Source organism: Thamnophis elegans, chromosome 2, assembly GCF_009769535.1.
Source record: "Thamnophis elegans isolate rThaEle1 chromosome 2, rThaEle1.pri, whole genome shotgun sequence".
Taxonomy (NCBI): Eukaryota; Metazoa; Chordata; class Lepidosauria; order Squamata; family Colubridae; genus Thamnophis; species Thamnophis elegans.
In genome coordinates this window covers 25590384-25617990 of record NC_045542.1, presented here as the reverse complement: position 1 = coordinate 25617990, position 27607 = coordinate 25590384, and the positions used below count along the sequence as shown (strand labels likewise).

The following is a 27607-nucleotide window of genomic DNA, read 5'->3' as shown; positions in this document are numbered from 1 at the left end:
TTCATTCCAGTATACCATCCTTCCAGAGGTCTGTTTGACCTCCTTCCTGTTGTGCTTTAAAAAAAGCATTTGAAAATTTGGCTTTCCAAAATGGCAATAGGCCAAAGTGTATTTTGCAGTCCCCTTGACTCATGAGGGATTGTTGAAATTGGGTGGCAGGAGTTGCCCTTTCCCCAAATATGTATTTTCTCTAGTTGTTTTTATTGAGTTTTTAATTGTGAGCTACTTGAGATCACAGCTTACAGTCTGATAAATATATTACAGTTGTTGCTGTAAAATTCTACTTCTAGTATTTAGGTTCTTTAACTAGTTAATTCATTTGAATGGAAAAATAGTTCATTAGTTTTGATTTTAGGTGGTTTAATTGTTTTCCATTTATGGTATTATACTAAACTCTTCCATTGATTTTAGGAAACATCTATGCATTTTAATTTGTATTTTCTAACATTCTATAATTGCATAAAACGAGTGGCCATAATAAAGTTAACCAACGAATTGACATAAAACTTTACTTTAGTTATTTAAAGTTAACATGAATAAATAAAGCAAAGTGCAATAGAGAAAGACTGAACATGGCCAGCACCAGTATAAGGAATTGAAGGAAAAATAAGAAAAAGAAAAAATAAGATGAAGCTACTTCATCAGAATTTAACTTTTTCTTTGACAGGCAGCTCCTGTTACTGACCCATCTAACAGTGAGTATCTTCAGGGATTTATTTAAATATAGTTTTGGTGTGACCTAGTTCAAGAGATGCTTATTAAATCTGGTGCGAGAATCATGCCATGTTTCCCCCAGCAATAGAAATTTGGGCCTTTTTATCTTTGCATACTTGACTGAATGTCTGCAGGTACTGTCCTTGTTAGGCTGCATCAATTGAGTTTCTCACCCTTGTACAACTTTTAAAGTTCTGAATGGAGAAGAGAGGTAGGTCTTGGCAACACCACATGAGCTGGTTCTTTATTGCAACCACATTTATCATTCCAGTTTGTGTTTTGTGTCAGTGATACTGTGAATTCCAAGATATACCATCCTCTTCCATTCCAAATGAACCATCCTAATTGCCTCTCATACAATAAGAGCCCAGTGAAACCCTGCGTTCTGGAGGCATCAGCTTGGCATTTCTGGACCAAAAAGTTGGACTAAATACGCCATTGGCCCGACCCAACAAGTTCATCTTAAGATCTTATGTTTGCCCTATTTGCTCTCCCTGGTACCTGTTGCTTCCTTGGAGGACAGTAGGGTCTCTTCTTTGAGTGATCCCTGACCACAACTGCTCCACTTTTCTGTTCTTATTTTCTAGCCACAGTGACTCAAGCAGCATCTGTGGTGAGTATCTGCACAAATGATTTCCTAGATGTGGAGTTAAGGAGTTATGTGAGGAATTAAATGCATCATGAGGTTTTCAAAATAATACATAGCTCTTCAAAGTATGGGGTAACACCTATTTTTTTTAATATGGAGATATACAAAACGTACGTAGTTTGTTTAACTTTACTTGAAATTGATTGGGTTCACCCAATGCCGTAAGTCCCAAGTATTTATTGGCCTCATCTGTTCTGTAAAGCTAACCATTGAACAATCTATGTAAAACCAAAAGCAGGGGTAGGTTGAACTGTTTACCTACAATTGAAAATGACTGGAAGGAAGGAAGTCCTAAATTGTGCTTTTAGTTTAGACACTAGGCATGTGTTGGTACTCTTTGTGGTTTTGATCTAGCCTTTCTGTCTTTCTCATACTCTAGATTTTCTTTTCTGTCTTTTGCCACTCCCACTGTCCCAATAGGCAGGGCCCTTAATTGTGGGGGTGTGTGGATTAAGGACATGCCAGGTGGGATAGCAGATCTAAAGGTGCTACCAAATTGGGGCAGGATGACTAGTAGGAATATAAGATTAAGCACTAAAACATCTTCTATGAAGATCCAGATGCTGACTTTTCCATCTTTATACTTAGACAGTGGGAAAAGTTTCATATTAACCTTCCTTAAATATCTCCCCTCCAAAGAAAAAAAGGAGATTTTCTTTAGATGTTGCTGACACAACTTCATAAAAGCTACAAAGCTGCCTTTTTTGCTTTTATGCTTTCATTGGAAGTAAACGCTGTGATTCACAGAATATAGTGATTTCTCTTCTCTGAATCAATGTCTGTTTGGGATGCGGGAGGGGGGATTGTGGATATTTGCCCAATTGGATCTCAACTTGATTTAATTTGGTTTGAATTTTCTTTACAGAAGCCAGCATGGAGTGAGCATAAAGCCCCTGATGGGCGGATCTATTATTATAATGCTGAAACCAAACAATCAAGTTGGGAAAAGCCAGATGAACTTAAGTCTAAGGCGGAGGTGAGAGTTGTTTTCTATGCTTAGTTGCTGAGCAACTTAAACATTGATTTCCACTCCTCCCCACTGCTCTTGTTGACATGTATTGGATCTCTGATAACTGAAAGGCATGCCATCCCAGGCAACAATCCCCTCTGGTTTTTCTCCTAAAAAGTAGGGTTGGAGTCATAACCCTAAGAATAAACCTAGGAAATGATCAGGCTGATAAAGCACTGTAAAACAGGCACTCAGAGGAAGAGTGGATAGCATGGAGAAGATTTAGGGATATGGGATACATAGGATTAAAGATTGAAGAGGTTTGTTGCCTGTTCCAGAAGAGAAGGCCAGAACCAGCAGGTAAAATTTACAAGGGAGTTGATCTCAATCAATGTTTGGGGGAAATTTTCTACCAGCACTGAGTTGCTTCTGCATGAAACAGTCTCCATGGATCATGATGGATTCTATTTCATTGTGGGGAGCTAATTGGAACCTGGGCAACCATCTGTCAGGGAGGTCGCAATTCCAACATTCAGCAGTTGATAGGGTTAGGATCTCTTTCAAGTCTAACCATGCTCATCAAATTCTCTTAGATTATTCCATGGAATCTGGGAGAATTTGTTGACTACAGGACTTGCTTCCATCGGCTGGATGTGAACCAGATAAGCTGCTTTAGAATAGGGGTGTCAAACTCACGTCGTCACGGCAGTGGCACAAGATGTATCAAGACTTACCTCCAAGTGAGGAAAGAATGGTTGAACTATTAAAAGAAAAAAAAATTGCATGACCATTAGCAAAATAACTCCTTAGTAAGTGTAATTGGTTCTCACTCAAAATTCAGTTTCTCAAGCACACAACCAAGTGGGTTTTAAGGCACAGGATATAACTGCAGCTTTTGGCTTCACAACCAAATGAGGGCTAACAGAAAAGAAGGCTTTTACAGTTAAACATTTCAGGCATTTGATGAACTTATGATTTCAGGGTATTATATGAATGCAGAAAAAGAATCAGTTCATTCACTGAGACAGGCAAGCTTGATTATAGGTACAGATTGGTCCATCAGTGTATAATAGGTCAGAAAAGGGGAAAAAGTTGCGGATCTTTACCCTACAATATACACACACACACACTACACTACACTACACTACACTTGCTAAGACTGTCCTTTTTTCCTTCTGCAGATATTGCTGTCGCGCTGTCCTTGGCGTGAGTATCGCTCAGAAACTGGGAAATCCTATTACTACAACACTCAGAGCAAGGAGTCACGCTGGACCAGGCCACGAGAGCTGGATGACATTGAAGGTGAGGGTCTCCAGGATCAAATCTAGGGTGGGGTCCTGCTTCCCGCAATCTTCCTCTGATGACCATTTCCTATCTTTGTTTTTCAGCATTGATGAAGGAGGAAGAGGAGGAAGCAGAGTAAGTTCCCAGAAACAGATTGCATCAAGAAGAGCTCAAAAGAGCTGGCTGGGCAGGAGAAAAGGCAGGCCTTACCCAGCAGGGATTGTCCCATGAGAGATGGGCACGGAGTGAGCAGTGGCAGGGCAGAGGACTTCCTTTTTCTTCCAAGCCTCCCTAGGTGTTGATTCATCTCTCTGGAAGATCCGCTGAACCTGGCATCTGGGTTACGAAACCTTCAGAAAACTTGACCTTTGCCACTTTGCTTGCAAATAAAATTTCTGTTTCTAATTCTCCTTGATGGTGGCAAGAAACTGAAAAATGCTCAGCATCCCCATGGAAACGCAGAATCTCAAAAAGGGGCAGAGTGGGGTTTGGACTGGTTGAGACTGGTCCTATGTCCTTTCTCTCATTTTTCTTTCTTGATGAGATGGAGCCAGCTGGAAGCCATTGTGTGGAAAGTTGTCTAAACTGTGCAATAAATCGGGCTTGTATTATTCTGCTGCTGCAAAATATTCATAACTGCCATCTTCTTTCTTCCCAGGAGGCAGCACCTACCTCAGCAACAGGAGCCGCCATTGTTGGGCCCTGCCAGTCCCACCCCGTCTTCCGCGGCCACCTCAGACACAGAAGGCACTGGGGGTGTTGAAGAGACCCCAGGGACTGAGGGAGTCCCAGCTGCTGTTGAGGAGGAGGTCACAAGCAGGTAATTCAAGAAGAGGGGACAGCAGAGGGAAGATCTCTAGCCAGGCAATCACTAGCTTTCTAACACAACGTTTTTCAATCTTAGCCACTCTTAAGATCTGTGGACTTCAACTCCCAGAATTATCCAGCCCGCATGGGGAATTCTGGGAGTTTTTTCTTCATTTGTGTCAGAAGCACCTTCAAGTTTCATCTATATATATATAAATGGCTGTGTGTGTGTGTATGTTCCAGCATAACTCTGGAACGCCTTGAGCAATTTCAACCAAACTTGGTACACATATGACTTAGTCCCGGGAAACAAATACAGTGGGGGTAAGATACCTCTAACACCTCTCGGGGGGGGGGGGGGGTTCTGTTAAGATGCAGCCTATTGTGCCTTGCTGCCCTGCTGGCTTCTACTGTACAGCGCAGTGGAGTTGCCATGGTAACGGCTTCACAGTACTCTACAAGGAGGCTCCCTCTAGTAGGGGGTAAATCCAACATTAGAAATTATGTTTGGTCCGGACATTTTCCCCCTCTAAATAAATATCCGCGCAATGCCGTGTTATCAGCTAGTAGACATAACGTTCAACACTGAGCAAGTTAAAAAGATATAGGTCATAGAAATACAGGTAGTCCTCGACTTACAACAGTTCATTTAGTGACCATTAAAAAAATTGAAAAAAGTGATATATGACCATTTCCCACACTTCTGGCCATTGCAGCATCCCCATGGTCGCATGATCTCAGATGCTTGTCAACCGACTCATATTCATGACTGTTGCAGCGTCCTGGGTTGTGTGATCCCCTTTCTCGACCTTCCGATAAGCAGTCACTCGAGAAGCCAGATTCACTTAACAACCGTGTGACTAACTTAACCACTGCAGTGATTTACACTGTGGCAAGAAAGGTCGTGAAATGGGGTGAAACTCACTTAACAGATGTCTCACTTAACAACATAAATGTTGGGCTGGGTTCTGGTTATAAGTCAAGAACTACCTGTATCGCATATGTAAAAAAAAGGATGTAAAATATATAGGATTCTGCGAGTTGAAGTCCACACATCTTAGAGCAGTGGTGGGGTTTTTTACTACCTATTCTATGAGTGTGGCCTATTCTGTGGGCGTGGCTCAGCAGTCATGTGATGGTGGGCATGGCCAACTTGATGTCATTCACCAGGAGATGTCATGGGTTGGGTAAAATATGATGAAACTCACTTAACTCTTTTGCTTAGAAACCAAAATTTTGGGCTCAATTGTAGTCATAAGTCAAGGACGATCTCTGCCTTCCTTTGTATAGCAGCCTTGTCCTAGTAAACTCCTTCTCCTTTCTGGCAATTTTCCTCTCTGTTAGAGGCACCAAAATAATCCAGACAATGTAAGGTTTCCTGCTGCAGCAGGGGGTTGGACTAGATGACCTCTGAGTAGCCTTCTAGCCCTAAATTGCTGTGCTATTTTCCTTCCTTTCTTTCTCTCTTTCCTCTCTTCTGCCCCCCCCCCCCCCAAAAAAAAAATTACTCCCAGAAAGGCTCATTCCACATGCCTGGCAGATAGATAATGAAATAATGAGCCTATAGAAAGTTGGGCTCCATTCACAAGCAGGGAATGATCCAAACCCTTTTAGAAACGCAAAGCCCATATTGCACAAACCATAAAACTTCAAAAACATAGAACCATATAAGAATCCTACTTTTTATCCAGTTTGTTGTTCAGTTGACCCAGAAACAAACTGCTGAATGTCACTTTACAAGCTTCCTTTTTCAATTTAAAGCAGGTTTCAATTTAAAGTTTGCAGCATTAAGACTTGTGGACTTCAACTCCCAGAATTCCACAGCCAGCAAAGCAACCTTGGCAACCTTAAGATTTGTGGACTTCAACTCCCAGAATTCCACAGCAAGGCATGCTCAGTTCCGATTTAAAGCAACAGCATTTTTTTTCTACTTGAAAATCCTGGTTAAAAAGTGAGATTCCTTCTTTCTTTTTCTTTCTTTTTCTTTCTCCCTTCCCTTCCTTCCTCCCTCTCTCTGCCCCCACCCCCCTGTTTTACTTTTTAAAACCTATTTTCCCTTGCCTAAACCGGCAGGGGAAAAGGGCTTAAAAAAAAAGTTTCTGACGGAAGTTCGGGGGCATGGCCAAGCCACCATTACTACCAGTCCAGTCCGGTACACCAGATTTTCACAACCTCTTCTGGCATTCCAGACAGGACCTGGAGGAACCCACCTCTGTCTTAGAGAAGCTAAGAGGTACTGGTCTACCAGATAGTGGGATCTCTACTCCAACCCATCGGGAAAGCATCAGTTTGAGGAATGCTAGACTAAGCCTGCCTAGGTTTTCAAACTCTCGGTTGCAGAACAAACAGAATGGTAGAAAAGGCAGAAACATGGAACTCCCCTCCATTTATCTGCTGATTTATCTGTAGGGAAGGCTGCGCTGTCCACCTGGAATTCGTAGCAGCAATCTGTTGAATTTGGGGGGAGGGGTTTGTAATAATTTTTTATGCTATTTTTTAACATACAAAAATTCCAATTTCAATTGAACAGTATGTTGTCTGTGTACAAATCATTTTAGGAAATAATAAAGTGTTTGCAAAAGTATTCATTGCATTAATATCAATTATATTAATATTGATAGTAATAATAATCATAATATTTGTTTAACCAAGTTAACCTATCTTCCTTATATCACTGATCCTTTCATATATTTCCCTGTTTCCAGCTCTTGTTTTTGTCAGCTAGCCATTGATAAAATAAGTCACGTCAAAAAAATGTTCAGTTTCTTTCTTTTCCTTAATTGTAAGTGTTAGCTTACCCATTTCTGCACATTCTAATATTTTTCTAATCAGTCTTCATCTGTTGGGATCTCTTCACTTTTCCATTGTTGTGCAAATACTATTCTCTCTACAATCAATTCATGTAAAATCAGATATACATTCCCTTTATTATACTTGTCTGGTAGAATGCCCAACAAAAATGTCTCTGGTTTCAAATCTGTATGCTGTTTTATCATATTTTTCAGCCATGTATGTATTCTTGTCCATTTTTTGGGGGGTGCTTTCTGACAACGCCACCGCAATTCGTTGAATTGTTAAACCTCAATCGATGATTTACTTCACGTTTTGTCCAAATGCTTTTGTTTTTCCTTGGGCAGTTGTGATCCCCTCCGGAGAGATGAAGAAGATCGTGGCAGTGGCAGTGCCTGGAGCAACAAAGAGGAAGCGAAACAAGCTTTTAAGGAGCTGCTCAAAGACAAGGTAATAATTGGAGAAGGGAAAGGAGGACATGAATTAAAGAGCCTTCCTAGGAATCGGAGCCAGTTTGATAACATTCCTTTATGCCCGTCGCTTAGCCTGCCAGGGAAATGGTGGGAAGTTTTGTGTCTTGAGTGCTTTCCATTGAGAGTGAAAAGTGTCAGTTTGTTGCATAAAGCACACATAGATAACTGGTGCAGCAGGATTCATTAACTTCTTTATATACATAAGAATATATGAATAAATGAACAATACCAACATATGGTTCTTCCAAGTAAACACAAGGCAGGAGAGTTACAGGCAAACACAAGCAGTAAGTTTCATTTCAGCAGATAGACTGCTAGTTTACTTCTCAGAGCGGTAGGCTGCTTTCTTCTTAAGTTTCTGTTTCAATTCTCTGCACAGACTCAGATCTGTTGAAGCTCCCGTTGGCTGACTTAGTTGCTATGCCTATTCATTGGCTGACCTTGTTCCTATGTCTCTCCCAGTCATGAATATTTTAACAAAAAGGACCCTTTCTTTTTGCCATAGGAGAACAATGTCAAGGAATCTGTCCCTCTGGCAGGCTGATTTTTTTGTTGTATTCATTTTGCCAGACAGCAGGGAGGAGAGGAAAATATTTTTCCTGAAAGTTCAAGCAGAAGAAAATCAAAACACCAAACTTGTTCTACCTTGAGTTTTGCATTTTGTAAAAAGAAAAAGAAAGGGGAGGGCTTAAAAGAAAGAGCCTGCCAAGCAGAGCAGGCTTAACTAGTGCAGTCCAAGAGAAGAAGATGGCACAGCTTGATTGAAATGCCCCATTTTCTGGCTTTTAGGGTGTTCCAGCTAGTGCATCCTGGGAACAGACCATGAAGATTATTAGCAGTGACCCCCGTTTCAGGTATGATCCCGGGTGGATGCATCTAGTCAGTGGTAGGATTCAAATAATTTAGCAACCAGTTATCTGCCCTAATGCCCAGGTGGGTAGGTGTGGCTCGGTGGTCATGTGACTTGGTGGGCATGGCCAACTCAATGTCACTCACATCGATGGACGCTTCTTTGCCTTAGCTGTTACAATGTAATAAGGGTTAACCAGAGAGGCAGTTTCTGTAAGCAGGGCAAGAAAGATTAGGCTAGAATCAACCCTGGAATGTTTCCTTCCTGCCTTCCTTACAGGATTAGCCCTGTAAAGTGGAAAAAAACAAAACAGGATTTCTTCCAACAACTGGTTCTCCAAACTGTTTAGAAACTTAACAACCGGTTCTCTCGAATGGGCGCGAACTGGCTGAATCCCACCACCACATCTAGTTCCCTCCCTTCCTTGTCGGACATGAGTCTTAGGGTTGCAGCCCTGTATGCTGAAAGCTCTAAAGAGAGAGCTCAGTTGAAGCGCCCTGCCCATCCACCTCATTTACTCACTCGGGGACCTAGAACTTTGGGTCGCCTGTTTTTCTTTGCCTGTTGCCCATGTGAGCCAGCTCTTGACCTCCGGCTTCTGTGTGTCCCAGTGCTTTGCCCAAGCTGAGCGAGAAGAAGCAGGCATTCAATGCCTACAAGGCTCAACGGGACAAAGAAGAAAAGGAAGAGGCCAGGCTGCGGGCAAAGGAGGCAAAGGAAGAACTGCAGCGCTTCTTGGAAGAACACAGCAAAATGAATTCTACCACCCGCTACAGGTACACGAGGATCGGGATGCTTGGTGGAACAACAATCCAGCGGGGGAAGGTTGGGAGCTTGGATGGTTCTTTCAAGACCGTTTTAGTGATTGCTAAGAGAACTTAGAGGGATGCGGCGGCTCAGTGGCTAAGACACTGAGCTTGTCGATCAGAAAGGTCGGCAGTTTGAATCCCTAGTGCCGCGTGAGCTCCTGTTACTTGTCCTAGCTTCTGCCACCCTGGCAGTTCGAAAGCAGATAAAAATGCAAGTAGAAAAAATAGGAACCACCTTTGGTGGGAAGTTAACAGTGTTCCATGCACGTTCAGTGTTTAGTCATGTTGGCCACATGACGACAGAGATGTCTTTGGACAGTACTGGCTCTTTGGCTTTGAAACGGAGACTAACACTTACCCCTAGAGTCGGGAACAACTAGCACATATGTGCGAGGGGAAGCTTTACCTTTAAGAGAATTGGTATCTTCTTGGCTAGGTCTTGAAGGATCCTTTGAAGGAAATATATTAGGTGTGGCTGCCCCAGTTCCTTGAATAACATCAACTGTGATGATGAATAATTTTGCAAGGTTGCATGTCTGAACCTAGCAGAGACTTAGCACTTTGGGGAACAGGGAGCTGCATTTTCCAGTAATGAACCTAGAATTTTTTGCTGGATTTCCTGTGGGCTAGGCTGAGAGATATAAATGCTGAAAGAGTTGCAGTGTGAAGACCAGGAAAGATATGCTAGGCAGTCCAATTTTCCCTGTTTAGGCATGAAACAGGAGGTTGCTGTTACAGGTATCCCTCTTATTTTCTTTCTCTTGCTGCAACTCTGTCCTCACCAGATCAAAGTAGAGGGACCTTTGTTTGGTTTTTCCAAGCATGGATGTCCCCGAGCACCTTACGTTGCCTGCTTCATAAACTAGGATGTCCTTGATCTTTATTTATCCTCCCTTGAGGGTTGTCACCCTACCCTCCATCTCCAACTTTCTTTTCTCTTTCCATTCTCAGGAAAGCTGAGCAAATGTTTGGTGAGCTGGAAGTGTGGGCCATGGTGCCTGAAAGGGATCGCAAGGAGATCTATGATGACGTTCTTTTTTTTCTGGCCAAGAAAGAGAAGGTAAGTCAAGGATGAGTCAACGGCAGGAGTTCTGGATAGCAGTAAAAAAAAAAAAATTCCAAGCATCATCCTTCCTCCATAGCCTTCCTTCCTGAGTAACAGCAGAAAGCCTAATCCCGATACTTGCTCCCAGAGATTGAGGGCAGAAATCCAAGATTTCTGGGATAGATACTAGCCACCAATATCCACAGATCCACAATCCACAGTTTCAACTGAATTACAAAGTTATTCTGACAAAAGCCCCACCCCTTACACGTATGTGTCTGACCTTACTTACAAAAAGCTTGAGGTTTTCACTGGGACATCCTGACACTTCCGTCCCTTGCCCCTGCACCTCCAAGCAGAAATCCACAGTCCTCGCATTAACTCTGCCCCCTTCCATCCCACCCAGGAGCATGCCAAGCAGCTGCGCAAAAGGAACATTCAAGCTCTGAAGAGTATCCTGGACAGCATGAGCCGTGTCAGCTTCCAGACCACTTGGTCTGAGGCCCAGCAGTACCTAATGGACAACCCCAGCTTTGCCGAAGACGAAGACTTGCAAAGTGAGTCCTCTTCCACCATCTCTTTGCCCCGGTTCCTCCTACCTTCATCTTTCTAACTCTTGTCTTTACATGCTATGGAAATCGTATATTCACATTAAGCAGGGGTGGGCTGCTGGGGGTTTGCAGGGGTTTAGGAGAACCTCTAGCTAAGATTCTGTCCAGTTTGGAGAACCCCCCAAATCCCACTCCTGCCTTGCCCCGCCTGCCCCTCCCCTCCCAGGAGGCCCCATGTGGCACACTTTGGATGCAGGTAAGGGCAGGGCGCGCACGGAGGCTCAGGGAGGGTGAAAAACAGGCCTACTGGAAGTTCAGGAAGGCTGGAATTGAGCCCATTTCTGGTCTCCTGGGGAGGCTGTTTTCACCCTGTCAGAGGCTCAAGGAAAGCCTGTGGAGCGCAGGGAGGGCAAAAACGCCCCCCTCCCACGCCATGGGGCAGGAGGGCAACTAGGCCACACCCACCATGGCCACAGCCATCCAGCAACCAGGCAGAGAACCCCTTGATACACTTTTTTGAAGCCCACCTCTGACATTAAGCCATAATGTAGGTTATTTATTTGGGCAGTGTATCTCATTGCTACCTTCTAGAAGTCACAAAAGCTTAATTCTAGAAGCGTAACAAGCCGTCACTAACATTTCGAACGCTGGGCCTGCCTGCTGCCCTGCTGACAGGCTGGGCCACAACTTCCCATCTTAGATAGGACACCTTTCCATGCTTAGAGACTTCATTCACAGGGGACTCTCTTATGCTCACTTGCCCTTTGTGCCTGAATCCCTGTCACCTCTCATTGCAGAATAAACTTGTACTTTTCCTCCCGGGTCACCAATGGTTTTATCCCTTAGCTCAGCCTGGCCTGCTCCCAACTTTCCCTCTTTCAGACATGGACAAGGAGGATGCCTTAATCTGCTTTGAGGAACACATCCGGACTTTGGAGAGGGAGGAGGAGGAGGAACGTGAACGGGGTCGATTACGGGAAAGGCGTCAGCAACGGAAGAACAGGGAAGCCTTCCAGGTATTTGCAATCGCAGCCCCGAGCCAAGGAGGCTTTTGCTGGGATTCCTTGGAAAGAAGAGTGTGGTCTGTCTCGCAGAGCAAGAACAGTGGCAAGGATTCCATGCCTTGTAGATTTTGGTCACTTGAAAGAATTAGAGGCAACCTTCAAACTTTTGGGATCCAAAGGTGTAGTCAACCTGCAGAATTCTCAGCAATAACCATGTTAACTGAGAAATTCCAGGATTTGAATCTGTGTATCATAAGGGCACCCAAATTGGGAAAATCTAATTAAAAGAGTCAGGTAATAATAGGGAAATGATTTTATTGCTGTCACAATCCATAGTGGGCTAAATGGCAAATAGACTGATCTAGCCTTTTTCATCCTCTGTTGTTAGTCGCAAAGTCATGTCCGACCCATCGCGACCCCATGGACAACGTTCCTCTAGGCCTTCCTGTCCTCTACCATCCTCTGGAGTCCATTTAAGCTCACACCTACTGCCTCAGTGACTCCATCCAGCCACCTCATTCTCTTCTTTTGCTCTCAGCATTAGGCTCTTCTCCAGTGAGTCCTTCCTTCTCATTAGGTGGCCAAAGTATTTGAGTTTCCTCTTCAGGATCTGGCCTTCTAAAGAGCAGCCAGGGTTGATCTCTCTAGGACTAACCAGTTTGATTGCCTTGCAGTCCAAGGGACTCGCAGGAGTCTTCTCCAGCAACAAAGTTCAAAGGCCTCATTTCTTTTTCATCCTAGTGTTTGCTAGATATTTTAGGAATAACATTTCAGACTTCCCAGCAGCCCTGGTAGCTGGGAATTCTAGTATCTGTCATCCAACATATTTGAAGAGCATTACATTGAACAAGGCTGCTCGAATGAATATTGTAGATCAGGGGTGTCAAATTCGCAGCCCATGGGCCAGATGCAACATGCACTGGCCACACCCACACCCGGTTTAGCGAAGGAGAAAAAATCCTGATGTCACGTGACAATGCCACAATAATGCGAGTTTGACACTCCTGTTCTAGATCATCATTCAGTGTTTCTTTTATCCGTCACCTGAAGATAAATAGAACAAAATTTCCACAAACCAGGAAAGCAAAAAAATCTGCTTTTTATACCACTGGAACATTACTAGTCACTATTTTGTTTTGTGGCCTTTTTGTAGCTAGCTAATTATTTGATTATCATTCCAGAAAAGGGTTGGATATACTACAATTCAGTCTCCTAACAATGTTGGCTGTCTTTAGTGTTTAAATAAAAGTTTAGCCATTAGTGAGAGAAGATGCTCGCAGAGGGAGGGTTCATATGATTGCCAGTTATTGCTTTTCTGTCATAGTTAAAAGGAATTCCCAACCCTTCCAAGCAGTTTTTCTCAACCTTGCGAACTTTTAAACAGTGGTGGACTTCAAGCCCTAGAATTCCCCAGCAAGCAATGACTGCTTGGAGAGTTCCGGCAGTTGGAAGTCCATATTCCTTAAAAGTTCCCAACACTGCTTCAGAAAATCTCAGTTTTTTGTTCATGGACCTTCCCACAGATTGGCAGCACAACCAGGGGTAGCCTTTTCTCTTCCCCTGTGCTGTCCTTTTGCAGTCATTGTAGATTCTCCTGCCTCCCAAATTGCAAAGTGTGTTTTGTATCTGTTTTGGTTTTTTTATTTACAGGCAAATACAGGTAGTCCTTGACTTACCACCACAATGGACCCTAAAATTCCTGTTGCTAAGTGGAACATTTGTTAAATGAATTTTTTCCCATTTTACAACCCTTTTTGCTAACAGTTGTTAAATGAATCATTGTAGTTGTTAGTGACACAGAATCTGGGTTCCCCATTGGGTTTGCTTGTCAGAAGGTTGCAAAAGGTGATCACATGATCCCCAGGACACTGCAACCGTCATAAATACGAGTCAGTTGCCAAGTGTCTGGATTTTGATCACATGACTATGGGGGTACTGCAATTGTTGTGTGAAAAATGATCATAACTCACTTTTTTCAGTGCTGTTATAACATCGAATAGTCACTAAATGAACTCTTGTAAGTTGAGGATTATCTGTGGAGTGCTGATTCTGGCTTCAGATAAACATTTAAGATGGACCCATAAATCCTGATGCCTATTTTATACTTCCTGTATAAAACTTTCTTGCATTTTCCTAATCAGTTTCAGAGACCTGAACTGTTACTGCAGAATGCCCCTATTCCTTTCTCCCAATATTTGCAGAGACTCTTTTGATCCATTCCCCCCCCCCATTGTTTTCTTCAAATGAGAAAAAAAAGGCACCAGGAGAAATTGAGAAAACGTGTTGCTTTTATTTAAGGGAGGAGAAAGCCCAGATAGGCTCCAGTGTGAGGATTACCATATGTTTCGGAGTATAAGACGCATATTTTTCCCTCAAAAAAGAGGGTGAAAATCTGGGTGCGTCTTACACACTGAATACAGCATTTTTGAACTACTGAAATCCCGCCCCCTTTACAAAAATGGACGTGCAGAGGGCTTGGGAGGCTTGCAAAGTGCTCCTGGGGGCTGGGGAGGACAAACATAAGCAAAAAATGGACTGTCTCCCCCCCCCCCCCAGCCTCCAGGAGCACTCTACAAGCCTCCCAAAGCTCTGCATGCACTTTTTTTTTTTTTTTTCCAAAAAACGAGACGTTCAGAGAGGGTTTGGGAGGCATGCAGAGTGCAAAAACTTTTTAAAAAAAATTTACTTCTTCAAAATCAGGGTGCGTCCTATACTCCGGTGCGTCCTATAGTCTGAAAAATACGGTACTTGGAAGAACATAAAAGCCTCAATAGAGTTTGATCCTAGGTAGTGGCAGATATTTCTCTCTCTGGGCACACTGGGAATATATCTGCTGAGAAAAACTCTGCATTGGCGACAGGAAGGGCATCCGGCCAGTAAACACTCAGTTCCATTCAGTTGCCCAGACTCCACCCTACAAGGGATTATTATGGGGTCATTAAAAGAGGATGATGATGATAAAAGTCCCAATAGAGCACCACAAGTGATACAATAAAGGGGGGACAAGTATGACCCTGTGAATCAAGGCAATTAATTTTTTCAAGAGGCGAAAAATTGGGACTGTTACTGAGGGCTGAACTAATAGGCTCAACTTAATTCTGCCCAATATTAATTTTATCACTTTATAAAAAGCAGCACATTCTATGGTTTGAATTAGCTGCTACTGGTAAGAATTTACATGTTACGATAAGACTGAAAATGTGGAGTCGCATAGGGTATCCTTATTCCCATTTGATTTCTCATTTCCGATTGATCTCACGTGGGCTGGTCAGGGACAGCCAAAGGGCCATATGTGGCCCAGGGCCCATAAAATGCCCATGTCTGCTCTAGATATCCCTGAACAACAACTTTTAGTACTCCTTATTGTTGGCCACAATGGCTGAGCATTGTTACGGTAGACAAAAGAGTCACTTCATCCTCATACGTGATGATCATTCCAGTACAATTCATCAGTCCTATTTTCTCATGTTTTTTGTGCCTCCTGGAATGCTGCATGATGGATTTCTCTTGCTATCATTTTTTTAATCGCAGGTAATCCTCACTTACAAACATTCATTTTGTGAGTGTATGGATTTACTGAACACAGCACCAAAAATGGCACTTATGACCATTTTTCACACTTGGCCATTGTAGCTTCCCCATAGTCACATGATCAACATTCAGCCGCTTGGCAACTGGTTCATATTTATGACGGTTGCAGGGTCCCAGGGACATGCCTTCGCTTTTTGTGACCTTCTGACAAGCAAAGTCAATGGGGAAGCCAAATTCATTTAACAACTGTGTTAGTAACTTAACAACTGCAGTGATCCATATAATAACTGTGGCAAGAAAAGTCATAAAATGGGGGCAAAACTCACTTAACAAATATCTTGTTTAGCAATGGAAATGTGGGACTCAATTGCGGAGCACTACCTGTACTTAAAATGAGAATAGAGCATGGGTGATGCATCAGTGTAAAAATATAGGTTCTGTGCTCACGGCATTGTCTGGGCACTCTGGAAAATGGCACACTGTACAGGCAAATTGCACAATAATTGTCCAGAAGTCTCCAGGGAAGTTTGATAAAGAGGCTGGAACCCAGGAGTGTACGTTTTCCAGAAATTGGGGGCAAAATTCTGACACTAGCTTTTTAAAAACTTGAACTTCTCAAGTCAAATTTTGCAGTTCATCCCAGTGTCTTTGCTTCCTGCTTTTTTCTTCCTCCCTTCATACTGTATATGGAGTGCTGTATGGTATCTGAACTGTTTGAGTTTCCAGGTGGGCATTGGAAGGATAGAGGGAAGGAAGTATTTGAAGAAACCTCTGTGTCAGGGCAGAGGGAGGTGGACTTCAGGGCCTGCTTTGGGGCACATGGCCTCCCTGGCAGGGCCTGTGACTGGGGGAGGGGCTGACTCCCTGATCTCTCTCACTCTATCGTAGAATAACCAGGCTGCTTCTTGCTCAGGCCTTCTTGGACGAGCTTCACGAATGCGGGCGCCTTCACTCCATGTCCACTTGGATGGAGCTGTATCCCTCCCTCAGCACCGACCGACGCTTTGCCAACATGTTGGGCCAGCCTGGTAAGCAGCCTCAGGCAGGAATTTCACCCTCCCTCCTTGCCTCTCTCCAGAAAAGGTCTCTCCCAAATTATGGGCATGGATCAAATAGTCCATCTCCCTGGGTGGTGTTTGGGATGATTTGAAATGTCGCACTTGGGTGTGCAAATATTTATTTATTAGATTTGAGATCTTCCAATTGGAAAAGCTGAAGACTGGATCTGAGTCCGGGGATTAAGTTCCCAAGAAGGCTGGTTGACTCAGGTGTTCAGTAAGGATTTTATAAAGGCATCTCCTGCCTTACTTCAAGATTTTTCATGCATTCTGCCTTAAGGGAAATGTTTTCCATTTTGATTTGTCTTCCAAGCAAGCCCTCAAATGTGTCCTTGAATTATAAATATATGCATCATAAGGAGGTTTTTGATTTATGCTTATTAAGAGTTTTTCCATACAATAAAGGCAAATTGAAAAAAGGAAAAGAAAGAAACGAAAGGGAGAAAGGAAAGGAAAAACAAAAAAGTGGAAGAAGCAAAAAGAGAAAAGAACTACAGTTAAGACATAGAATGATTTTTCAGTAGGAAGTTACAATTTTGTAGTCCTTCTTCCCTCCTACTTCCTCATTTTATCCAAGCTTATCTTAATCTTCAAACCCATAAATCACCTTTTTTTTTCTTTCAGAAAAAAGTCCATGTAAGGTTTTTAGTCTCAAAAAAGGTTTTCCTTTTTTTTCTGATCACCAGACTAGTTTTCCAGTTGTGACTTTTTTCACAATCCATACTTCCACTGTGGGGATTTCATTGTGCTTGCATTATTGTCTGTGCAGTAATCAATCATAAAGAATTTCTGAGCATGTTCTCTTGCCTCAAGGACGTTAAGGGCGATATAGCCACCCATTGGACTTTCATGTCACCTATTCTGACCTAAATAAAAGAGCATCAGAGGACACACTGTGGTATGCGTTTCTGGTTGCTGACTTTCCAAGTGGGATAAGTAATAGAGGAATAGGAGGCATGGACAATTTCTTTTGTTTCAGATAGCATTGTTGATCATGTATTGCTTGTTTATTTTACTTCGTATCCTGCTTTCTATCCTGTAACTTAAACTGATGGACACGATAGGGTAATTTTTCAACCAAGCATTGACCATGCTTAGTTTCAATGAAATGACGGCCTTATATTCCCCTGGGCCCCAAATCTAAGAAGCTCCGGAAGCTGCTTGGAAACTTGGTAGGCGGATCTTCTTTGCGCCCAGCACTAATAATGCATGCATGGGCTACTTCCTGCTGCTCTTCTATTCACAGGCTCCACCCCGCTTGACCTCTTCAAATTCTATGTTGAAGATCTGAAGGCCCGGTTCCATGATGAAAAAAAGATCATCAAGGATATTCTCAAGGTGCGGCTGGAAAGTTAACAACTGAATATGGTGTAGAAATACTTTTCGATGCAAAGCTATTTCTCTTGAGGGAATTCTGTCTCTCTCTCTGTGATGCCAGTTAGCTGGGGCCCTTCTGAGGCTCTGCCATCATTATTTTTGGGAGAACCGTAAGGCATTCCCTTTGAAGCATCTTTCTTTTTACAGGGCAGAGGTCTGTCACATTCTGAGGCTTGCCTTTGCTTTAAAATAAAAGCAGGCAAGGGGAACTGGAGCTGATCTGCAATTCCAGCCCCTACCTGATCCAGAGAAAAGATCTTTTCAGAGAACCCTTAAAAATATTAAAAGTCTATAGTGGACTTACTTTAGTATTCCTTGATTCCTAATATTTTAGAAGTATACGACGGGGCTCTGAAGGAGGGAAAGTTTAACCATGGCCTTTTCCTGCCTCTCTCCTTTTTCCTTTCTTCTCTCCTTGGCAGGACCGGAGCTTCAGTGTGGAAATAAATACAACCTTTGAGGACTTTGCTCATGTCATCAGTTTTGACAAGCGTGCTGCCACGCTGGATGCTGGCAACATAAAGTTAACTTTCAACAGTGTGAGTGGGTTGGGGGGGGGGGATGCTATGTTCTTCACCTTGGTGACTCCCCCCTGTCATGTCCCAAAGGTGCTTTTTCAAAGGGCAACTGGACTTCCTTGTTTTTCTTCGAAGATACACTATATTGCCAAAAGTATTCGCTCACCTGCCTTTATTCGCATATTGGCTCCCAATAGATGTTCAGGTGCAATTCAAGTTTCTTGGTTATTGCCTTCAAAGGTTTAGATACCATAGAATTGAGCTGTTGCAGGACTATCTGCTCCCCTCAACCTCTGCCTGCCCCATGCATTCCCATATGGACATGCCACATGCCCCAAATCTCTGCTGACTGATGTCTAATGGATGTTGGTACAAATTCTCTACCCAATACTCATATTAATACAGAGCAGATAAATGAAAATCAGTCTGATAAAATCCAGACTAACTGTAATTAGCACAAAGAATAATGAAGAAAGTCATTAATTTGGAGAAGTCACGTTATAACTGGTATGCATCTTTAGGATAATAAAAATGAATGAAGCATGGAGGAAATATCTAGCCACATTATGGGCACTAATGCAGTGTCAGTGACTCAACAATGAATCCAAAGGGGGAATAAAATACTAACAGCAATTCAGTCGGGAAGACATAATCACAGGTTAAATACTGTAAGTTCATATGCAAGTAAATGCAGGTGAACGAATACTTTGGGCAATATAGTGTATTTCGCTTCTGAAGAAGTTTCTTGGAGAAGAAAAAGGTCTCCAAAGAAAAACAAGGAAGTCCAGTTGCCTCTGGAAAAAGCACTTTGGGGGCAACCATGTGACCTGGGTGACTGACACTCTCCATAGGCATATATCTCCTATCATATTGAAATAGATGTATGTTTTTTGGGAGTGTCTCTCTTCTCTGTCTAATAATGCTGGGGCTGAGGAGTCACCCAGTGTGGCAGCTGGGCATTCGGGGTCAATCCAGTTGGAAGAAAGCTCTTCTTTACAAGTAAGCGAGCTGCAGAGGGAAAAGTTGATGGCTGCTTTAACAAAAGCTGGTCAGGTAAATCCAGGGCGGGGGCGGGGGGGGCAGGTTTGTGAACAAGAGGCAGTTTGGCCTAATGCCTAAGGCACCAGGCTAGAAACCAGGAGATGCTGAGTTCTCATCCCACCTTAGCCATGAAAACCAGCTGAGTGACCTTGGGCCAGTCACTCATTCCCCAGTTAACTCACCACACAGGGTTGTTGTTGTGGGGAAAATAGGAGGAGGAAGGTATGTTGGATCTGTTGACTACATTGGGTCATTTGTAAAATTAATAAAGGCGGGTTCTAAATAAATGAAATAAAATGAAGAGGCTGTTAAACCACTGAGGAGATATTTTAGTGACAGGAATGTTCTGTGGTGATCATTCTCTCCCTTTGCCTTCCCATCCCACCCCAACCCCCAGCTGCTGGAAAAGGCTGAGGCACGGGAGCGTGAACGGGAAAAGGAGGAAACCCGGAAGATGCGGCGGAAGGAGGCCGCCTTCAAGAGTATGTTGCGTCAGGCAGCTCCTCCTCTAGAGCCCAATACCCCCTGGGATGAGGTGAGATCTTCTGCTCCTTGCAGGGCAGGTTTTCCAGCCGAGTGTCAAATGAATGCTAAAGGAAGAGGATGGCAGATTAGATATAAATAATAATAGAACAATCGGTCCAACTGTTGAATGTATCTTTTGGCATTAGGACATGGGCATTTAACCACCCTTGGAGAAACCCACCCCTCTGCTTCTGGGTGCCTCCTAGTTGGGGAAGCCCAGCCTAAGGAGGCAAGATTCCTACAAGGATGCACCAGCCTCATTTTTGGAGCAGGTTGATCTGTAACTTTGTCTCAAAACAGTGGATGCTTCTATCCAAACCAACTTAAGAGAAATTGGAAATGTCCTGCCACATTTGAGTGAGCAAGTAGCAAAACAATGGCTTAGGCCCAAAGGTGTCAACTTTTTTTGCCATGGACTCACAAAGAAATTTTAACTTCTTCTAACAGCATGTGGTTTGGGAATGAGTTGGTTTCCGAGGTCTGTCACCAATTACCGTATTTTTCAGAGTATAAGACAAACCCCCCCCCCAAAAAAGAGGGTAAAAATTTGAGTGGGTCTTATACACCAAATGTAGCCCCCACCCCCACCCCTTTGGCCTCTGCCTCCCAGCAATTTGCCTCCTTGCAGCAAACAGCCTGTTTCAGTTTCAGCATTTTTTTTTCTTGTTTTCCTCCCCAAAACCTAGGTGCGTCTTACACTTTGAAAAATATGGTAGTTATCCCTTGAAATGTTTGTATCTGAATACAGTGGTGGGGCCTCCTGCCATCAGTAAGATTGGAAATCCCATGACAAACCCACCCCCAAATCTTACATACTCCAGGAAAGGATGTGACTATGTGCTTCTTATTCTTGGTCAGGTCAGAGAGCGGTTTGTCAACAATATTGCCTTTGAGCAGATCACACTAGAATCAGAACGGATCCGCCTCTTTCGTGAATTCCTGCAGTTGCTGGAGGTGAGCAGCACCTGTTTCGTGTTTGGGCCTGGCGGAGCAGTTGAATCCCAGCAAGGGATCTGCTTGAAACCTCATGAGACCAGTAAGTAGAGTTGACCTCGAGGAGGATAGAGAAGACAGTTTTTGATGGTGGCTGTAGCTCTGGTGTAGAGATGAGGCTGGAGGGTCATCCTCTGAGCTTGTGGGTTGGATTCCAAACATTTTGTTATCAGGCTAGGTCACATCTTCAGCGGAGTTTAGGGGAAGAGAAGACAGTGGCTGGGAAGGGCATGTTCCAAAGGGGCCCAAGTAACCCAGTCCTCCTTTTTCCCCAGAGTGAGTGTCAGCATTTCCACACAAAGGCCAAGAAGCATGCCAAGAAGCCAAAGAAACACCATCGCAAGCACTCTGCCTCGGTGAGATTTGGGGAGGACAGACTCAACGGAGTGTGCAAGTTAAAAAATGTTGGTCATAGGCGGCTGAATTCCCCTGGGCTTTGAACTAAGCCACAATTGAGCCCAGTCCTTTATTTGCTTGCACCAAATCTTGCCAAAGTAAATCCTGACAGAATCTTGCCGAACTAAAGCTGTAACTTCTAAGCTACTAGATATATCCCGAGAATTTCTAGGGCAGCGATAGCTAACCTTTTCATTGCTGCGTGCCAAAAGCGTGCATACGCCCTCATAATGCAATGTACATGCACCCCACGCGCACCTCACCCCCACCTGTGACCCCTTGTGTGTGCCCCGTGCATTCCCGTGTGACCTCCATGTCTCCTTGCCCCCTGTGCATGCTCGCTCGACTCCCACATGCACACGTGACCACCCTGCACCCCATACATGTGTGCATGACCACCCTGCCCCCTGTGCAGGTGCGGCAGACCCCAAAACCAGCTGGTCAGTGGGAGATGTGTGCACATGCGCAGTAGAGCTGAGCTGGGGTGGCGTGTGCCATAGGCTCACCATCAAGGCTCTAGGATGTGTGAGGAACTTCTTCCGCCGTCCAATTTAGGACTGCACAGTCTCTTAATCCAGGCGTCTGTCTTTGGGAAGCTCTGAGTTGGCCAGATCCTCCTCCTCTAGTGCTGCAGGTCCACATTTCTTTCCCATCCGCTTGGAATTTGAAGCACCTTGTCTCAGATGCAAGTCAGGCTGTTTTGAGCGTCTTGAAAGTATCTCTGCTCCAAGTGAGACACAGTCCTATTTGTGAGCTTGAAGCACTTCCAAAATGCTCAAAACAAAATGCTCATGTGCAAAAAGGGGCATTTCGTACTTTGAGCTTTTCAGTTTTGGGAATGGCATTTCTGCTTCAATTGGAAACTGCATTTATTCCCCCCACCCCTCCCAGGCTTTCTCTTCCAGCCTGTTCACCGATGTTAAACCAGATGACCCCTCTGTGCCAGAAAAACTCACGGGTCAGGGGTTGGGGGGAATGCAGTAGGATAAGGGACAAGAAGCCAGAAGTGCCACCTTAGGCCTCAGGAAGGCTCATCTCTTATTTGGCAAGGGTTGATAAGCTTGATCAGAACCTGTTTAGCTTTGAATTAAGGCACCTTGACTGGGGACTGACAAGAGTTGGAGGAAATTTGCTTTAGGAAAAGCTGTTCGAATGAGAAGGTTGCCTGGTGTGGGGATGACTGTTGTGTGCTGACCACCGTCGCACAGGATGGATAATGGTAAATTGAGAAGTAGGATTGTGCTTCTAACTCAAAAATGCAGCAGCTTGGCCTGATCTTTTCCTGCTCCTCTTCCTCCTTGATACCTTTGATCTTCACTTTGGCTTATTTCTTCTTCCTGTGGCTCCGTCCACTCTTCCTCTGGCAGTGGCTGTCTGGTGAGTCCTTCTTTTTCTCGTGCAGGGCTCAGAGTCCGGTTCAGATCATCCCCACCGAGCAGCCAAGCGCAAGAAACGAAACCACTCAGAATCTGCCGGCTCAGGGGCCTCGTCTTCCCCTGACTCAGGTAAGGCTTGGAGTGGATGAGAAACGGGCTAGCTCCATAGAAAAGAAGTCCTTGTGGGAAACTGAGCAGCAGTCTTTGTATTTGGGGGGAAAAACCCATGCTATAAAACAAATCCATGGGCATCGGCTTGTTTAGAACATGTTGCTAGCAGTTGCACTTTCTATTTTTGAATACATTTTTCAGTCTCCAAAGGGCCCCACAGCACCATGTTGTGGATGTAGAGCTAGTTCAGGGAGTAAGTTTTGGGGATGTGTTTTCACATTTTGCACTACACTTATGGAAAGTTAAGACATGAAGGGGTATGTCAGGCTTAGGATGTCTGTGGCTCCTGTCTTTTTTTCTTTTTTTTCTTTTTGTCCCAATGACAAAAGCTTTGTGGTGTCAGACTGTAAGCTCTGTCCGTTTGGGACATCTGCACAATGTCAAGATGATGTTCAAAAGGGGAAGCGGGGCCCACAACACATTATTTTCATCAGGCTCTCCAAATTTGACAACACCTTCACCCCATCCCAGGCAACACTGCTAGAGTCACGTACCTATTTTAACCTGTTTTAAAACTCACAAAAAATGATGGGCTAAAATTCTTTTCACCAAAACAACTTTCAGCAATGTGTTCTTGAGCCTGTAAAAATGAGGAAGCTCCCACAGCATGCAAACTGTTTTTCCTTCATTTGATCACAAAAAAATCAATTGATAGGTAGCATCTGCATCACCCCATCCCCCAATATTCGGCCACCTTCCCAGGATGTCTCTGAGATTCTGGCCTGCTGCCATGGAATCACTGCTGGGAGTGGGCTGAGGTCATCCCAAGGAAAGGCTGGGACGGCCCCGTCTCCCTGTCTGCACACAACTTCCTGTCTTCCTGCAGAGCACAGCCCCAGGCGTGCCAAGAGGCAGAAGAAGAAGAGCAAGAAGAAACGGCATAAGTCGGTGAGTAGGCGGTGACAGCAAAAGGGAGGCAAAGGGAGAGGTCCAGATGGAAAAGGACCAATCACATAAAGCCAAGCTCCTTGGAAAAAAGGGTGCATTCTCCTGGCAGCTCCCTCCCCACGGGTCTCAACCCACCGAGTAGGGGCAGCAGTGGTGAAATTAATTTTTTTTTACTACTGGTTCTGTGGAGGTGGCTTGGTGGGCGTGGCAGGTGGAGGATACTGCAAAATCCCCATTCTCTCCCCACTCCTGGGGGAAGGATATTGCAAAATCTCCACTCCATCCCCACTCTGGGGCCAGCCAGAGGTGGTATTTGCCGGTTCTCCGAACTACTCAAAATTTCTGCTACCGTTTCTCCAAATTCAGAACCTGCTGAATTTCACCCCTGAGGAGCAGGTAACTATCTGGGGATTCAAGGGAACAGCCAGGGCTGAAGGTACACATCTCCTGAGAAACAGTTGCAGTTTTATCTCAACATCTGCATTGCTGGTTTACAATCTTTGGGGCTCACTTGCCTTCCTTGGTTGTGCTAGCTCGTGTCCCCAAATGGGCCAGTCACCCAGGCCCCCTCCTGCCAGGCCCCTCCCACTCTGCAAACCGTTTCTTTTACAGAACAGCCCTGAAAGCGAAGCTGAGCACAAGGAGCCAAGCCGGGCGGAAGAGTGGGAGCGAGGGAAGGCACCTCTGCGACCTGAGGGGAGGGGCCACTCCCCTCCCCGGGGCACTCGGAGGGAGCGGGTGAGACTTCGGCGTGGGGGTGGCGGGGATCGAGCAGAATCCCAGCCCAGGAATGGCTTCTCCTAACCCAGAGGTGTGGGGAACTGAGCCAGCATGGAATTCTGGGAGTTGAAGTCCACACATCATAAAAGGACCATAGTTCCCCACCCCTATCCTAACCCTCTTGGGTGGGGAATCGAACACCAAAAATAGGTGGGACGATTTAGGGTGGAATTTGGGGAAGAGATACGGCTTCAATCTTTTTTTTTAAATATAGTGATATGTCTGTTTTAGGAGATTTCATCCTCAAAATGGCAAGAACTGCTCTCTGTTTTCAGCAGTCTCGATTCTCTTGGGGCTCTAGGGGCCATATAAAGGGAATTGCTCATCTCTGCTTTAGGACATGGAGGATGGAGGAAGATAGAAAAAAAGAAAGGCTTGGAGGGAAGGCTGGATGAGGGGTTCTTACCTGCCTTCTTTCTGCTGTCAGAGTGGTTGGGACACCTCAGAGAGCGAGGAGCTGAGCGAAGGGGAGCTGGAACGTCGGCGTCGGACTCTGCTGCAGCAACTGGGTGACCAGTAATTGACCCCCTGCCTCTTTTGAGGCACCCCTCTACACCATTGTATGAGAAGCATTCAGTCCTTGTTCCTGTGGCAACTCTGCCTTGTTTTAGCCTTGGTGGCATCCAAGCCAAGCGTATGCACTGCTCTTGCTGGGCCCCGCACGTTGGGTCACAGTCTTCTTCATTACGTTCACCTGCTTCTAAGAGGGGAGCAGCTGCTCCTGCCCGTTGGCAGCAGTCATCTCCAGCGACACCACCAGTCTACATCAAACATCAGGACAGGGAGGAAGTTCAGGTGTCCCTTGTGGATCTGGAGGGCATCACCAAAATTGAAACCCGGCTCTTGGACCATCCAGCAGAGGAATGGGGGAATTACATCTGAGCACCAGAATGAATGATGTCTGTCTCCAGTCAAGACTTCAGCTGGGCCACACTAGCTCAGACCCTCCTTTGGCCTAGATGCAAAATGGCGGCAGGAAACAGCTAAGATACAGCATGAGTCTTGTCTCATCTGGAGACAGGAATAGGCTACATGATCTTCTGGAAGGTTATCACTGTGACTGGATCCTTTTCCCTGGTTGCAGTATCCCCTCGTGAGTTAAAGATTTAATGGAATTTTTCAAACAATATTTATAATAAATCTGGATTGAAGATACCAATCTGTGGCCTCCTGTAGAAAATTAGTTTATATTGGTTCCAAATGATTTTTTTTGAGGGGGGGGGGGAACCCCTCAAAAGTATTTTCATAACCTATTGGACTGGATCTATGGTGCCTCTAATCCCCCAAAATAACAGAGGACTTGAAAGTTTGCTGGCAGGTATATATAAAAAAAAAAGGGAAGAGAGGATATGCAAATATCCTAAATTGGTACGTGTGGCAAAGTAGCCATGCTGGGTGTATATTATGAGATTCATCCATAATCATTGTGTGAATAAACAAGATACAAATGCTGATCAGATTGCTGGTTTCCACATTTTTAACTGATGGATGCCATATGTCCGTATTTATAACCATGTACTACAATTTATTACGTTCACTTACATTATTTCCACAACTTGTTTCCCTTACAATTTCTTTTTCATAAACCAGAAAAGCTTTTTCTCAAAAATTGACCTCCCAATTGACTAGATGATGGCTGCCATCTCTGCTTTGGAGAAGGTGATCTTAAGTAAAAGTGACTCCAGAGAATTTCAGACCTCTTTTCAAAGTATACTGAGGAATCTCAAGAAATTCAAAATATATTTAGAGATGGGGTGGGGTGTTGAGGCCTGGATCTGACCCTTTTAGTAACTTTCCCAAGGCACACAGACATAATCCATTTGGCATCTCTCAAATGAGCAACTCTTAAGTTTGGGGAGGGGAGAGGGAAATCGCACAAACCAGGGAGGTGAAAAGGCACATTCATTGGCAATAAATGCAAAGATGTATATAGCCTTTGGTTCTGTTTTATTTTTCCCCCTTCTCCATTAGTAGAAATTCTGTACAGTTCAAGAGGAAGGAAGGCATTGGCTTACAGTATAATCAATAATAATTTTCACATGTACAAAAAAGTTACATCTAGCTACACAGAAGGACTATGCTGAAGTGATTATGCTGTAAACTGTCCAGAAGTAACGTTGAGAATACTCTGCCCTCCCTGGGAATAGCATTGACTTGAACAGGGTGAGAAACTTCTGTCAGAAAGCAGAGTGGAGAATTAATTGGTCCCATTTGGTTTATTGGAAAAAAATATTAGTGTTTGCTTCAGAAATCGAAGTGGCTACAACCTCAACCTTCTCCCCAGGTTTTCTATACAGCATTGAAATAATGTCAAATTCATTCTTATTTCTTAAGGGTGTTTTCACCCATTAAATTTTTCATGACAGTTTTCACTTTACGAGCTGGATCTTAAGTTCCCATGCTGGAAAAAGCAAGCCTTCTGAATGGCAGATGTCTTTTGTCCTTTGGCTGCACTGCAACAGAAAGCGTTGATGTCTGGCCCTTGTGCCAGATAAAAAGCAATTTAGCCAATACATGTCCTTGAAGACAATTGTGCATGTGTTGCTTTTATTGTTTTCACAATGCCACTGCTCTCAGAAAAGGACCAGTGTGTGTTGACCTTCCCAGGGAGATACCCATCATCCTGTTGCTAAGTGCAGCCATCCAGACGTGTCTTGGAGGCACAGAAACAAGGCATAAGTTGCCCTGCTGGGTGTCTCCGATAATTGCATATATGCAGGGCACTATCCTGAGCCCTGAAACAGCATAAAGTTCCTGCTGTCATTCTGTAAGGAATAAACCATGGTGCCATTACAATTAAGACATGTTAGTCATGAAAACTATATGCATGCTTTTCATGACCAACGTGTGGGTTCATGCCACAAATGTATAGCTTTAAGTCATCAACATTTGAGATGATGTGTTGTATTAGCATTCACAATGCAGTTCTAGGCCAGGCAGCTTCAACATTGACATCATTGTGTTCAGGGTCCTTTATCTCCAAGTGACTATGTGAAAGCAACGTTAAAAATATGCCTGATGGTATTGA

General features: G+C 44.2%; 1 protein-coding gene across 3 annotated transcripts in view; it reads left to right on the top strand.

Moving 5' to 3' along the window:
* Nucleotides 1–27607, top strand: part of PRPF40B (pre-mRNA processing factor 40 homolog B) — a 36253-nt gene extending 8646 nt beyond the window's left edge. Inside the window, exons 5-27 of one of the 3 annotated variants that reach the window (XM_032209401.1) lie at nt 668–695; nt 1302–1327; nt 2229–2339; nt 3494–3614; nt 3701–3731; nt 4255–4416; nt 7541–7643; nt 8456–8520; nt 9128–9292; nt 10277–10385; nt 10777–10927; nt 11768–11937; nt 16370–16484; nt 17761–17852; nt 18314–18430; nt 19848–19985; nt 20834–20929; nt 21244–21324; nt 22767–22869; nt 23738–23799; nt 24412–24537; nt 24811–24830; nt 25007–25090. In XM_032209401.1, the coding sequence (XP_032065292.1) occupies nt 668–695; nt 1302–1327; nt 2229–2339; nt 3494–3614; nt 3701–3731; nt 4255–4416; nt 7541–7643; nt 8456–8520; nt 9128–9292; nt 10277–10385; nt 10777–10927; nt 11768–11937; nt 16370–16484; nt 17761–17852; nt 18314–18430; nt 19848–19985; nt 20834–20929; nt 21244–21324; nt 22767–22869; nt 23738–23799; nt 24412–24537; nt 24811–24830; nt 25007 (2193 nt within the window). In that variant the 3' untranslated portion in view covers nt 25008–25090. Of the gene's footprint in view, nt 1–667; nt 696–1301; nt 1328–2228; nt 2340–3493; nt 3615–3700; nt 3732–4254; nt 4417–7540; nt 7644–8455; nt 8521–9127; nt 9293–10276; nt 10386–10776; nt 10928–11767; nt 11938–16369; nt 16485–17760; nt 17853–18313; nt 18431–19847; nt 19986–20833; nt 20930–21243; nt 21325–22766; nt 22870–23737; nt 23800–24411; nt 24538–24810; nt 24831–25006 lie in introns of all 3 variants that reach the window. The other 2 variants (XM_032209400.1, XM_032209399.1) reach the window with 2 other exon arrangements.